Below are 16032 nucleotides of genomic sequence, written 5' to 3'. Positions count from 1 at the left end.
CCACTACTTAAAAAAAGAAAAATACTGCTTTCATTCTGGAATTCCTGTGTAAATGGGCCCAATGTAATTTTTTTAGACGTTGCCATGGGGAATAATATTTTTCTTCTTCTGAAAGGCTGAAGGGAAGACAATGACCGAATGAGAGAATGAAAACCTGCACAACTGGGTGGCTTTCTGCTTATTCTAGGACCTCATCTATCCACGCCCTGACTGCAATGTGAAGCCCTGCTTTTTGAAAAGGCACATTTGACTGTGTTGGAAAGAACAGCGCAGCAGTAAAATCAGTGGCATATCTACCCAAATTGTATATTTTAAATTGATAACCCTCCTCTGAGAATAATTTCTATTATGTCAAATGCACCCAGAGTAAAGACTTATTCATTTATGACCTGGATTGGCTAGACATGTTCTCATTAAATTGGATTGCATTTAGTATATGTGGAAAGGGCAGGTCTAAGTGATTAAAGGGTGCTTTTCATCATGAAAGAACACATTTTAGAGGACCACAGTTGCTGGCAACTATGAAAATTTGATTCCATTCAAGGGGAAGATAATCCTGAATACAACAAAATGTTGAACATTCATGACAAGCAGCTTTCTTTGTCTCCTGCTGCGTATGACAGGATCAGAGAGAGTCCTAGGTTATGGTGCATTTGAGCAAGGACCCTGAATTATCTGCACCACTCTACTGGAGGTGGCCATTAGCTCAGGCTGGCTCAGCAAGGATGGAGGAGCAGGTCACATGAACGGCAGTATAGAATAATGTCTGGGAGCGCAGAGTTTGGGGTCAATCATCCTCTTACTAGTTGAGCCGCCACTGAAAGAGAGAGGGAGCGAATGAGCAAGCACTGAGCTGGGCTGAACTAAGAGGGGCTTCCATCTTAATGGTAGTAGGCCTCACATCATTTTAGGAAATCTTTTCACATCAGAGGCAAACACCTATGACTGTTATTAAACTTCCGGTCATTAGTGATAACTATATGGAAAGTAAGTTATAGTTCATAAGAACTGTAAATGCTGACTATTTATCCAGTAATCAAAGTATATATTCTACTGAGAAAAATACTCAGCAAGTCATATATAGCAACAGCAGATGCTGCCCATAGCAGCAAGTTTCTGTGAATTATCTGACCGTGTAAGAGTTGTAGAGCAGCATAATCACAAGAATATTGTCTCATTAAGGCACAGCTCCTAGATGCTTTGCCGTGGATAAATTTCATCTTTGTTTATACACTATCCTTCCACTCAACTTGTGTGGGACACTGCCCCCAACTTTGGATTAGAAAGAAATGAGTTCTAATTCCAACTCTGCCGTGTTGAAAAAGTTCCTTACTTCGTATGTTCTTCACTGTGGGGATCTATCCCGGGAAGTGGACAGAGAATTGGATTTGAAGTTGTCTCTTAAGCCTCAAAAGTCCTTCTGATTTGTCATAGGATTTTTCACTCCCTGAAAGGTTTATAAAAATATTTGTTTTTCAAAACAAAGATCACAAATACAAGAATTTGCAAGGTTCACAGCTGAACAATCACATTAACAGAATGGCAGGTTAACCTTGTCTAGACTTAATTATGAAGTCGGTAAGAGTCCGTAATTGTTGGAGAATTTGTGAAGCTGAAAATCCTAAGTTTAAGCTTCATACACTGTTTCAGAACAGATGGCAAGTTAAGGTTATATCATAATCAAAAATCATTCACCTTTGAAGGAACTAATATAGTGGAGAATTATTGCCAACATAGTCCAGAAACATGATAGCTCATTCTTTAAGGTTCTCCCCCCAACTATTTCTGGTTAACGTTTTAAGAATGAGTGTGCATTTAAATGCAAAGATGTCGTCTTCTATTAAATATTCAGCTGCCATTTGCCAGTAATCAAATCTTCACGCTCAAGTAATGTTTATTAAGTGCCAATGTGTGTAGTGTGGTATAGATACTACATAGAGTTAAAAAAAATTGGCACAAACATAGGTGTTCATATAAATAGATAGACAAGCAAGCATAAAATTCTTCAACAAAGAGAAATGTGGCAATGCCAGGCAAGAACCCAAGCTAATAAATGAATAAAAAGTATAGTAAAAATGTTTAACAAGTTCCTACTTGTAAAGCTTTCTTGCATGACACATATATGTTTTTAGGTTATATATATGGGCACGTTTTACCATTTCTCTCTTAGGATGTTCTCCCTGTTAAGAATTTTTAGCAGCTGCTTTTTACTAAAGACCTGGAGAGGGTTTTACTGCCCTTTCATTATACATAAGCTTTAGTGCTCAGATTTTTATGACATTGGGTGGGTAAGTAACTCTTTGGGAATAATGGTCATATAAGCTCTCTTTGAAAAAGAACTACCAACTGATTTTTGTCTTCTGCCTGTTCATAATTATTTTGAACCCCTCTAATTAATGTAATTATCACAACTCATGCATTTACATATTCATTCATTAATCCATTCATTAATTCTTACATTTATTTAACAAATAATCCCTATCCTAACTGCCAAAGCTCCACCTTAGAAAATTCTTGCTCTCTGCTTTCAAGAAGCTCAATCTTGGGGGTGGGGGAGGGGGCAGATGGATATCTGAAGAGGCATTAGTATGTGAAAGGTGTCCTAATGGTGGTATGGGACTGGGTGTTGTTAGACCAAAGAGGAAAGGCCACCTAAATGCCACTAATAGTCTCACCAAACAACCAAACAACCCAAATGAGCTGTGTATTAGCCAACAAAATATGCTCTTTCCACAGCATGTCCAAAATAGAATCAACTAAGTGTAATTAAACCCAGAAGAGTTCTTTTGTACAGTTCATATGTTCTAAAAACCATTGTTTTCCTATCATACGGCCCCAGGCTTTCCTCAGCTGATAGGAGAGATCTTGTTACTCCAAAATAGAGTAGATACCATGCCTCATGTTGAAGAAGCATCAGAAGTTGGCTGCTGTCAGAATCATCTGGGGGAAATGGAATTGTCAAAAATACAAATCCATAAACTTCTCTGCTGGATATTCTGCTGTAGTTGGTCTGGGGTGAGGCTTAGAAATCATTTTTTTTTTTTAACATGGGTCCCAGATAATTACATTTATTAGCTAGATTTGGGGAAATAGCCCTAAATAACGTTAGGATTTAGGGTAATTTATATATATACAACATGAAAAGGCAGGGGGAGGGTATATAATTCCTTCTTTAACACTTTAACACTTGCTTTTATAAAACTTCAGTTTAATCCAAAACCCCCAAGGCCTTAAACTGAAGGCCTTAAAGCTATGGGGAATAACTTTTAAAGGCAATGGAAAATAGAGGACATTTTAATTTGTAATATTTTATAATCATGATTTTTCCTATCCAAAGTGTCTCTTCTCTCCTAACCTAGGCTTCCTTTTAAAAATAATTCCACCATGAGCCTTTTAACTATTTTACATGGCTAATTAAATGTTACATGAAATAATTTATTTGAGGAAGATACTAATACTTATCAAGATATATGCCATCATTTCATAATGCGCTTTCAGATACCCTGATGTCCTTCACCTCTCAACCTCTGCTCTAGTGGGCTAACTCTCTACAAGCCCCGTTACCACATCAGATCCTATGCTTTAGTGGGCAGACCTCACCTTAGAGCTGGTTGATTTAGTCCTTATATTCAAGTCCTAAGAATTGAACTTTCCTGTCCTGGCTTGGTCAGATGGACACTAATAGGGTGGTGCTCTACTAAACAGATCTTTAATAAAACATAGCACTTTTTAGAATCTCTTTGCCTCTGTGGGGTCACTTAAGTAGCAACAGGAACACAGGCACATATTACCTTATGTTTTAAGTCTACAATAAGAACTGAGAGTCAGTTCTTTGTGTCTCAACCTGTTTCAGAGGCCGTTCTGCCATAAAGGAGATTTGACATGAGTTCTCTCACCCTCCCTTTCTTCTGCTGCAAAATGCCACCTTTCCTCTGACCCTCAACCAATGAATGCCTCAGGGAGATTCCACCATATCTCATCATTTTCAGTTACTGAGTCGCAATGAGGATTCTGACTCCATTTTTTGATGTTTGATGCTAATAACTTTTAAGCCTTGCCTTCACTCTTCCCTTTGTGCTGCCCATCTGGGTGAGCTGATAAGGAACCCTAGGTACTTTGTCCTTTGGCACTCCGAAGGGAGATTAATATCACACAAGCCCCTACATGCACACAGGTAGGCCCAGCCCCACTCCCAACTACTATAAAAACTCAGGCCAGTCTCCTTTTCTGGCTCCCTCAAAGAACTCTGAACCTCAATAATGTAAGTAATGAATGTTTTCATACCTCCTTTGTGTGTGTGTTTGGTGTCATCACTCGACATCACAACTAACAGAGGGGAGGGCAGGAGGGAGTCCGTTGGCCTTTGCAGATGACCATAACAAGAATCCTATCTAGTTCACTTTAAAACTCCAATCTCATATCTGATTTAAAGTGATATCCAACACCGGTGAGGTTTTAGTTCTAGGACACTAACGAGAGTGTGTGTGTGTGTGTGTGTTTCTGCAGGCATGTGTGTCTGTATTTCTGTGTATGTGCATGCACACACATGCATGACACACATGTGGTCTTTTGCTCCTCCTCCCACCTCCATCCTCAAGGTAGGACTGGCTAGGAGGTTTTATCCTGGGGTCATTTGTTCTCCTTCCTTTACAAAACCTAACTTCAGTGCTCGCTTCGGCAGCACATATACAAAACCTAACTTCACTCATGACAGGTGCCAAGAGAAGGAATAGGGAGCAAAGGACCAAAGCCTGTTTGTTAACTGGGCATGTGATTGAAATTCTGTTGCTATTTGCCCCTGCTTCTCTGGCTAAGGCCTCAGTGCCATCTGCACGATAGGTGTTCAAATGCTGGCTCTCTCATGAGACACATCTGTTGGTTCTACAAATTCCTCCCGGTTGCGTGATTCCATTTTCATTCCCTTTTTTTCCTACTCTCAACAGTATTGCATAGCATTTTTGCTTCTCGGGTCATCTTGGGTGGTAGGCATCTCTCCTCCGATGGCTACAGGAAGAAGACTCAAGCTGAGCTACTTTTTGCAATGCCACAGGAAGCATATGTATCCTTACCATGCCAAGGGTAGGAGTGCAGATGACTCTACTGCTCACTCAGCTCTATTAGTTGTGACTGTGCCAGATGCAATAATATTCACCTAATAGTCCATGTGCTTCCCTTTATGTCCCAGTCCCTTCTGCACTTAGGGAGGACATGTGCCTAGATTTGACCAGTGGTCTAAGTAGAAATTCCACGTGCTATATCTGGTCAGAGGCAATTAAGAGAAGGTATGAATTCTCTGTACTCTCCTCTCTTTCACTGGCCACTCGAAGGCCACATGCTAAGATGGCAGCATCACAAGGTGGCTCAACCTGGAACCCCAAGCAACTGTGTGGAACAGGCTCCCTCACCAATCATGAGAGACATAGAGTGTGCACAAGAAATAAATCTTTGTAATTTAATCCACTGAGATTTGGAGGTTAATTTGTCACCACAGCAAAACCTACCTTCCTATCCATCTAGCATTCTATCTAGGCAAATATTTATATATAATTATTTTGTATATAGATAGTTATTGATATGAATTTACATAAATATATACATATTATCTTTAGTTATGTGTTCCATATATGGTAAGAATAAGTTATTATATACATTATATAAATAGTAACTGAATGTTTTATACAATAATATATTCAGTATTATAAAATATAATATACACTAACATAATAAATATTATTAATAAAACAAATAAATAACTTAAAATAAGCACTGTCTTAAATCAGGACTATCATTAGTTAGAAAGTAAGTAAATTAGTAATTAGTACATGACTATCACACCCGTTGCAAAACAGACATCAGAGCACACACAGAAAAGTGACTCACTGTACAGTTAATTCATAAGTGATACACAAGACAATTCTTAACACTTGGAAAAGAGAGGCATCTAGAAAATGAAGATGATAACACATCACATCCACCACATCTATCTGTAAGACACAGCCCAAAGTGTAAAAGTCTCAGGGAGCTGCCAACTTACTACGTAGGAGAGGCTGCCCTCCTTTCCGTGGGAGAATGGGGCCCAGAAGTTGTGTGAAATTCAGTATTCTGATCTAAAAATGTGGGTCTGCAGACAAGAAGTAACAAGAGAACAAGGCTGTGTTCTGGTGAAGTGGCACTCAACACCTAGAAAGGAGACAGCAAAGTTAGTTGTCAGCCTAGGGCATCTGCAAAGTAGCAAGAACACAGCTGTAGTTAAATACAGTAAATTAGTTTGCGATGAGGAGCTTGCCTCCTGCAGAAGGCTGGAATCCTGTTTAATATTTGTATTTAAAAAGGCATCATATTAGAGAATGTATTTTATTAAAACGCACATGAAAATAGTCACTCCAAAAAAGATTAGTGCCGAAGGAGATACCTCAACATTTCACTTTTGTTCTCGCAGCTCTGACTCCACTGTCCCCTCCAAATGTGGGGAATGTAGCCATGTTTCTCAAGAACTGGAATGTAGGAAACATCACCTCTTCCTATCCCTGCCTTATTCCCTTTTAAGCTCTAGAGTAGTGAATAATCATTTACCAATAAGACCTTTGGAAGAGCATTCATTTCAATATGGTTTCCTTCACGAAGTTACCTTCAAGAGCTGTGAAAGGTCTGAGATTTTTCCCATTTGCAAGCTAACAGGTTATCCTGCCGAGTTTCATGGATGACGGCAGAAGACCCAAAACTCCTGGGTCATAGATGAAGGGCAGTTTATAACTCGCAGCAACAGCAGTAGCTAGAGCATTGGCATTTTTGCGGTAGTTCCACGAAGCCCAATTCCCACAGGGTGACGTGAAGAAAGCAAGAAGATACCGGTCCACGCAGAGGGTTGCATTACAAGAGAGGAACCCGGAGGTTGGGGAACTTGAATCTTTTATAATGAGCACTAGGCAGGCCTTCCCTTTATTCCAGAGGGAGACATCATCTTTATTATATTGGACAGGAAGCATGCCTGCCCTTTACTCTTGAGGGAGACACTCTATCTACTAAGACTCTTCTATATATAAATATCCTTGAAAAGACAGCCTGAAACAAAGGGCAGGAAATGCCTCGCTCATGAGATGTGCAGAAACACAACAGATGCATACAGAGTTGTCTTCCAGACGTTGTTGAGAAAAATATAAGATCTAAAAAGTTTTTGGAAGCAAAAGATAATACAGAGGCTTGTGGGTTGTACTTCAGTTAGCAACCCAGCCCACCATCAAACCAAATGATGACATTTGAGGCCTGCTGAATGCTGGTCTGCCGTAGTGAACGAAAGCTAAATACCCTGGACAAAGAATGAGAAAGAACTTTAATGCCCTCTTCCACTACCCAACTCCATGCACATAAACAATAGAATATAACTTTTTTGAGAACTACGTCTGTCTTATTCACCGCTATATTCTCCAGTTCCTAAAATAGTGCCCAGCCTATAAGAGGCATTTAATATTTACTGATGAATGGATGAATGAGGGTAACTTCATTACTTTTCAAGGATAGTGACAGTAACATACATTTTTCTGATTAAATCACGATAGAAGTAAGTTCATCTGATTAAACCAGGAAGTAGGTGAAATACAGCTTGGAAGTGCCATATTTCTATATAGCTCTTCAGAGTTTAAAAAGAGTGAATTCTTTGAATACATATAATTTTCCTTGAAGGTGTATGCATTTGATTTTCTTTAACACGAATATAGAAAGGTCTCTATAGTTTTGCTGTGTTTATGAACAGATGGAAGTAAGGCAGTGAAAAGGGGTGAATGTGGGAGGGATTGGACAAAACCACAGCGTTTTGGTTTCTCTGTGTGAGATCAGTGAGTCATCGAGGTTATAGAAAGTAGAGAAGTTTCAAGTATACATAACCCCTCTCTGAAGAAATAAAAGAGATGACCATGGGGAAGAAAAGGGCACAATAAAGAAGAGACAGTTCCCTAAACTGCCATCAGGTGGTTCCATGATCCCAACAGCCTGGTTATCCTATAGAATGCTCTGAGTGAGGAGGAGGGGCTGTTCTTAAGCCTGAGAGGAGTTGACAGCACAAGGAGGAAAAACTCAATTCCCTTTTATACAGAATATACTTTCTTGTAGTCGCACCTCAGCTAATTCCCTCACAGCTGGTTAAGAGATGCCACCTTACTGCCAAACCAGTAAATACCAACTCAGGATTTACTGTTTGTGATTTACCACAGGTTCCCAGGAGCCAATTGTAGGAATAGTGTATAACAACATGCCAACTAAGGGAGGAGCAAATGGAAAAGGAAAAGAATCCTTAAAATCAATAATGAGGCTTTTCTTTATTTTTGTTGTGTTGTTTGCTTTGAATTAAGATCAATATACCTAAAAAAAAGAAGATAAGTACTTTAATCAGTGTCTGTAGGCAGAAAATACTGCTGCATTTAGGCAGAGTCCAATCTCAAGTTCTATAATCTATATTCATTTAATATCATGAAGAGTAGTTGAAGCTTATCATCTAAAATGTGAAGTTATAGGGCTGCCTGGGTTAGTCGGTTAAGTGCCCAACTTTTGGTCTTGGCTCAGGTCGTGATTTCATAGGTTGTGGGATGGAGCCCTGCACTGGGTTCCATGCTCAGCAGGGAGTCTGCTTGAAGATCTCCCTCTGCCCCTCTCCCCACTCTTGCCTGTGTGTGTGTTGTGGCGGGGGAGGGTGGGGGCATTACCCCAAAGGTTTTATGCGGATTAAGCTTCCCTAACACTCAGAAAAGTAAGTGCTACAGACTTACCCCCAAGATCATTTGAAGGTTTAATTATTTATATTTATTCTATACTGATTTTAGTTTTGGGAATATTTAATAATGAATTATTGATTTTAATTGAGTCAGCTTCTCTGAGTGAAGGTGCTAAAGGCTAAAACAAAAAACTAAAATGTGCTATGCAACATGTACAAAACTAAATAAATAAGAAAGACCTTTGAGGTCTATATCTGGGCTCATGTAAGGCAAACACATTCTATAGGAAAGATGGATTTGAGAACATATGTGATCCTGAGTATAGATGTCAGGGTACAAGCAAAAATTCCAGGTAGTTTTGCAGACTTTCCAGGCAGCGGAACTGGTAAGACCGAACTCAAGGACTCCAAACAGTAAAGGGGGACCCAGGTAATATATGGGCTATACGTGGAACAATTAGAAAATTTCATTAAGGTAGCATGTATGATATGATGAAAAGGTGTTGGAAAATAGGATGGCAGGGTAGGGCAGAGACCTGAAGGACCTAGGAGGGGTGGAGGGGTCTTCTGGGATAGTGGGTGAGGGAGGGGTGTGGACACACCCTCTTCAGTTGCCCCCCTTTGTGACTCTTAAGTGGTCTGTGATATAAGCTTGGGGAGGATATATATTCAGCCTCTGCACACTTAAGAGCTCAGTTGCCTACAGGCAGCCTTGCGATTCAGACAATGGAGTTCAAAACCTGGAATGTTCTCTCATGTCTGAATACCTATACTGAACCATGTCTGAGCTTCAGCTCAACATGGTTAGAGACTGACCCCAACTTCACCTTCCTGTGTGGGTTGGGATTGCTTCTTCTGTTCCTGTGCTACCTGATGCTTCCATTTCCAACTTGGAAAACCAAACCCACCCAAAAGGTAAGGAGCCCTCAACACAGATTATTATGGTTTCCATTTCTAATCCCAAATCTTATTTATTTTAAAAATTTTATTTATGTATTTGATAAATAAGAGAGAGCCCAAGTTGGGCAGAAGGGGCAGAGGGAGAGGGAGAAGGCTCCCTGTGGAGCATAGAGTCTGATGTGGGGCTTGATTCCCAGGATCCTGGAATCATGACCTGAGGTGACGGCAGATGCTTACCTTGACCCCTAATCCCAAAATTTAAAATGAGTTTGGTAGGATCAGAGAAACACCTAAAATGGGAAGTCTAAGAGACCAGACATTCGCTCCTCTAGGACAAGAGGTCTGGCAGGGCTAAGGGTTAAGGAAGGCCTAAGGTTTCTACTTCAAATTCACAGGCTATCTGGTAAAATCCCAAACACAGGGATTCTGTAGTCCTTATTTAGAGAGTATGGAATCTGTAAGAGAACGTTTCCCAGCATTTGATCATAAGTCACATTCCCATGTCAGGCATCACTCGATCAAGCCTTCCTTCATGTTGGGCTGATCAGGAGAACGGTGCTGAGCCTCTGAGAAGAGACTGGGGTCTGAGCCATGTCCTAGGATACAGGGTCCTCCTGAGGGAATACAGATGTGACTGTTGGACTTCATTTTCTTTTTTCTTTTTCTAAAGATTTTATTTATCAGAGAGAGTGAGAGAGAGCACAAGTCAGGGGGAGGGGCTGAGGGAGAGGGAGAAGCAGACTCCCTGCTGAGCAGGGAGCCCAATGTGGGGCTCGATCCCAGGGTCCTGGGAGCATGACCTGAGCCAAAGGCCAACGCTTAACTGACTTTGCCACCCAGGCGCCCCGGACTTCATTTTCTATGTCCTTACTGAACAAAGGACTTCTGACTGAGAACATTAGGTATGGACCTCCCAGACAAAATCTTCCATTTTATCACCTTTAAAAATTGATAAAAGCAAGGAACACAAAATTCTGTTAATTAAAATAAAGTCCTACTATTCTTGGATAAATAATGTCTCCATTCTAAGAGAAGGGTGAGAGATGAGTCCCAACCCCTCATTCTTCTATTTTTGTTCTAGCGTCAGGGCAGAGCCAAGAGGAGGAGGAAAGGTGGGACTCTGAAAGGTAAGGTTCTGCCTCTTCCACCTGAGCTCTCCAAGGGTGACCCTTCCTGTCCTGTCCATGATGGCTCAGGTCCATGATCTCTGAGGAGGTCAGCTGCTAGACACAGTCCCTCTTAGGAAACAGAGGCCTCAGAGCAGTCAGAACCTGAGACCCTTAGAGTCCCTGCTCTGCCCATCCTTGAGCATGAAGCATTGTTGAGCCTGGGCAGTGGGTGTTGCCCAATAGGTGGCTGTGTGAGATGTCAAGAGGCAGAACTTCTGTCTCCTGACTTTGTGAAAACCTTGTGACATCATGGATACTCAGGATTCTTCCCTGAGGTAACCACTGACCTCTGTGCTTCACAGAGGTGGTCTGAGTATCACATGAGATAATTTACATGCGAGTACTTTATCCATGAAGCAAGAATACTAACCAGGATCACATCATTGACCATTTGACCTCATCTATTGATTATTGGGGATTTCAGAGTCTAACATCCCATGGGTGTCCCAAAAGGGGACTCCTGTACTAATACTTACGTTTCTACTTTCACTACATATATCCCATTCTCCCGGTTTCCCAGACTACAGATGCTACCAGAGAGAAGTGGAGGAAGCCCAGAAGCTGATCTCTGTTTTAAGAAGGTGACCAGTCTTTCCCCTTCTATCCTGATCCCTCTTAGAGTCCGTTTTATGCAATTGCAGGATTCAATGCAGCCTGCTATAGCCATGGGAGGGGGTAGCCATAGGAACAGGTATTGGGGTGAAGGCTACCAAGTACATTGTGAAGTCATAAAGGTGGGGCATTGGGAAGGGGCAGCAGGCTTCAGGTGGCCCCTCCCTTGCCGGGCCAGCCTGTCCCCCTTCCCTTGTTCTGATCCTGGCTGCAGCTTTGTACCTCCTGTCTCCTGCAGCCCAGTAGGCCGGCATCATGATACCATCTCCTTTCATCAACTGCTATGCCCAGACCCCTCCTGTGAGGTGTGTAATAGAACAACTGCTGAGATCAATCGGCTGCTGTTCCCGGAGGCCCTGGAAGATGCTACTCCCTTGGCTTCCACAGCCCCTGTGACTTCCTCATCGTTCACTCTCTCCCCTGACTCCTCAGCAGTCCCTCCAGGAGACCTAATATCAGCTTCTCTGCCTGAGCCTTCCCCACCACCTGCCTCCACCTTCTCACCTAACCCAGTGACCCCCTTGGCTGACTTTTTTCCACCCTCACCACCGGGTGGCTCTTTGCCACCAGAGTCTTTTCCTCCCTTGCATTCCGAATTCCCAAAGGACAGTTTCCCACCCCAGTCCCTTGCCTTTCCTCCAATCCCACCAAATCATGCTCAGACAGTGGATCCTGTTGTCCATCCAGAGGCCACTTTGTCTCTAAATACCATCTTCTGTCCGGACTCTGCCCTTTCCCAAGATGTCAACCCCTTACCGGAGTTGTCCCAGATGGTAAATCCCACTGAGACCTTTGCTTGTCATAATGCACCACCAACCCTGTCTGTTTCACCACCACCGGACTGCAGTTTAACTATGACTCAACCTAAATCGATTTCCATCTCAAAGAAGCCTGTTCCAGAGATCTCATCTCCAGATAGCTCTGGTGGGTTGTCTACTTATGTCCCAACAATCACAGGCTTTAACCCCTCCAGATTGTCAATTTTAGACTTCCCTTCGTGGCAAACTCATGCCAAAGATTTCTTCCCTTCAACCTTGGCTCCATATGATTTCCATCAAGAGTTTCTGGCCCTCCATTCTTCAGAGGCTTCTTCCGGGGAAGACCCTGCAGCCAAGCTTGTGGAGCCTGCTAACCTCTCACTTCTCAGCCCCGATGGCTTGGCACTCCTAGAGGAACAAGTCCGAAAGAGGAGTGACTTCTGGATGTGGAAGGAAATGAAAAAGAGTTCTGTTCCAAAACAAACAATTGCCGAAAAACATGACTTGGAAGTTTCCCTTCCTTTCTGGAGCAGCAAAGATCAATCAAAGGAGCTGCATGTGCATCGGCAGCCCCCATATCCTACAACCACCTTGAAGGAGGGCCATTTACAGCAAACCCCTATCCAGTTCTTCTGGGGTCTCCCAACTCTGCATAGTGAGTCCTTGTTCTCTGTTGCCCATGTCTTAGATAATTGTTCCTCCATCTTAATTTTTAACAGAGTCTCGAATGCCTCCACAGAGCAGGAATCCCCAGTAGTTCCCCATCCTCTTCCTCTGTCCTTGCCCCAACCCCAGCCCCTACCTATCCCTCAGGTCCAGCCCCAGGCCCACCTTCAGTCCCCACTCCCCATCCTGTCATCTGGTCCTCTAACCCAGGTTAAGGTCTGTGGAGTGTGTTTGCACAGACCTGAGATGGAATCAGAGTCTCTCATACCAAATGAAATGCAACATCTGGAATGGAACGTGTTGCAGAAGGAACAGGAAACTGTGTGGGGTTTACCCACTGTTGTCCAAAGATCCCAGGAGGACTTCTGTCCTTCAGCTCCTAAACCTCTTACTCACCAGGCCTCCCAGGCCCGTGTTGCAATCTCTATCCTTCCTGGACAGTTTCCTCTCACCGATGAGCTTCGAAGAAAACTAGAGCGTCACCTTCGAAAGAGGCTCATCCGACACCAGTGGGGCCTGTCCCGTAGGATCTGTAAGTCTCTATCACTGATGGGTCCGAGTATTTTTTCAGAGACACCTAACTTGCAGCGCTATCATGGACGCACATGGATCTCTAAGAGTGAGAGTAAATCGAGCAAATCTGAAAGCGATGAGGGGGACTCAGAAATGAGTCAGCTGGAGGACGATGACCTGGAGAAGGACAATGATGATCTGGAGAAGGATCAGCGACACAACCCAGAGAATGGCCCAAAAGATTATCTGTTGAGTGACCCAGAGAGCTCTTCAGGTAATGATATGGGGTATGATTCTGAAAAAGAACTTAGGAGACCATCAGAGAAAAACTCAACAGTGTCTGTGGAGACTATAGGTCGGGGACAATTTGAAAATGTCTTGAAAATTCACTTGAGCAAAAAGTGTGAGGAAATTAATGAGGGTCAGCTCCCCGGGCCTGTGCATAATTCATGGCATACTATGACGCAGACGTCGCTTCTTTTTGAGAACTCCCACACTGAAATAAAACACAGAAGTTTGCCACCATCAGAGGTTCAGGACTACTCCCTGAATACCTTCCGGGAGCTTCCCTTTCTTGAATCTAGTGCACAACAGATGCTGGAAGCCCATATTAAAAGGTTTCGTATGATGATGACACAGGGCCTTCCCTCCAGGGTCCTTGAATCCATAGAGCTCTTTAAATTGATAAAGGACACTTCCCATTCTAGCTTTTCCTCCTCAACCAACCTGATTTCTGAGCTAAATTCTAAACCTGGGGGCTTCAACTCCCTCAGAGGAAGCTCTAAATCTCTCCATGGAGACAAAGTGGGAACAGCAAATTCAGCCTCCATCCTGGATCGTCCTCTCCCTGCCGCCTCAACTGTGGGCAAGGAAGAACAGAGAAGTCTGAGGCAATCACCCTCTGATATCAACCATGAGTTAGCAGAGGATGTTCAGAAGATTAAGGATGGCACACAGACTCTTACACCTGTCAAACATGACACCATAGGCAACAGATGGCCCCCAAAGCTGCCTGCAAGGGAAGCTGGGGCCGGACATGAGCCAAAGGATAAGAGTGCAAATTCTGGAGGTAGAGGAGGGATGCAACAGGGCAAAAAGAATCTAGAACCTGTCTTTGTGCCCACAGTGTCCAGGGTGATATTCAGGGTCAAGGAACTTGATGCTCATCAATCACAATCTAATATCTTGACAACCAGCAAGCCAGTAAGCTCCCAAACCATAAAGGTGAATGTTAATAAAGCCAAAACTACCATCCCCATTAAAAGCCCCCCACCAAACATATCAATTCCCCAAGATCCTAAATCATCAAAGCTTAAACAACAACTCTTGTGTGAGCTAAAGTTTAAATTGGAGGAGAGAGAGCATAGCCGGGCGCAAGCCCACCACACTGGCCTGCCCCCTGCCTCAGATAGTTTGACTTACAAGGCCTCACTGACTCATGCCCAGGGTGTGTCCAGTGGGGACATGGGAGCTTCTCAGGTGCTGCATGTCCATACAGAGGACACAGGAATTAATATGGAACAACAGCAGGAGCCTGGGGTCCGTAAGCATGTCTTACGGAAGTGCCAGAATAAGAATCTCCCACCAGCTGCGGTGACCATGAGCCCTCCAGGCTCCAAGGCACAAGAGCTTGGTGGAGGGGATGCAGGACTGGGGACATCCCAACCTAAAAGGAACAGTTTCCCTACTGAGGATGTGGCATTGAACAAGAGGTTCCCTACTCAGGACGTGCTATCGGAAAAGCCGGGAAGCAAGCCTTCCCAGACCCTATCACAGAACGGTCAGCCGCCTCCTGAAAGCCTTTCACAGAAGGGTCAGCCTCCTTCTGAAAGCCATTGCAGAAAAAAAATGAAGCGTTTTTTGCAATGGCTTAAGCCAGGGATAAAATGCAAGAGGCAAGAAAACTCCCAGGAAAAGGGCAGCCCCCGATCATCTGTGGAAAGCAGAGGCCTACTTAAAGGTAGAACTGCCTTTACTGGGGCAACGGAAGCTCGGAAAATCGTGACAGACGGGACGTTCCTAGAGGAGAAAATGGGGCGTTGGCATGCAATAGATAGCACCTGCCCTCAACAGCCCATTCCCTTCCCAACCAAGTATGGGAAAACTCAGCAGAAAGCACAAGTGCAGGCTCAGGCACAGCCTGTCCAGGGCCATACTGGAAATATTAGACAGATCAGAGACAAGGACAGACAGCCCCAGAAAGCTGTGGCATTTAAGGACCAGCGACTGCATCCCCTATCCATGCCCCACAGGGAGCCTGCACCCCACCCACATGCCACCTGCAGGCATCAAGCTGGCCAGGGGCCTCCGGCCACTCTCACCACTGCTGGAGGCACTGTGTTCAGAGATCTGCCTCTACTATTTAGGCAGAAAACCCTTCTCCAGAATTTCCACGGGGGGATATTTCCCACCCCAAAATAATCCCTTGTGAGGAATATTGATTCTCTCCAATAAATATTGCTCTAATAATAGCGATGTCTGTTCTGTGTACTGTACTGGGGGCATGGCTTTCGGGTAACTCGGTTCGGCTGTTACTGATTGCTTCCTTTGGCTTCTAAAAGGTGACCAGTCTCCTGGAGCTCTTGAGAACTAGATACCATGTGCCCCGCAAGACCCCCAAAGCCCATTTCCTCTCTGATGAAGTTTGAGGAAATGAGCTCTGTCTCCTGCCCTTTAGCTTAGCCTTACTGAAAATGTATAGTAGCTCACA

At 43.5% G+C, this 16032-nt stretch overlaps 1 protein-coding gene across 1 annotated transcript; it reads left to right on the top strand.

Annotated features, from left to right (window-relative positions):
* Positions 1-9145: 9145 nt before the first annotated feature.
* Positions 9146-16032, top strand: LOC118356232 (spermatogenesis-associated protein 31D4-like). The gene is made up of 4 exons (XM_035723800.1): positions 9146-9619; positions 10686-10731; positions 11294-11354; positions 11624-16032. The coding sequence occupies exons 1-4, from the start codon at positions 9431-9433 to the stop codon at positions 15741-15743; spliced, it is 4416 nt and encodes a 1471-aa protein (XP_035579693.1). The 5' UTR covers positions 9146-9430; the 3' UTR covers positions 15744-16032.

This window comes from Zalophus californianus, chromosome 13 (assembly GCF_009762305.2).
Source record: "Zalophus californianus isolate mZalCal1 chromosome 13, mZalCal1.pri.v2, whole genome shotgun sequence".
Lineage (NCBI taxonomy): Eukaryota > Metazoa > Chordata > Mammalia > Carnivora > Otariidae > Zalophus > Zalophus californianus.
This window is presented reverse-complemented; position numbering and strand designations above follow the sequence as displayed.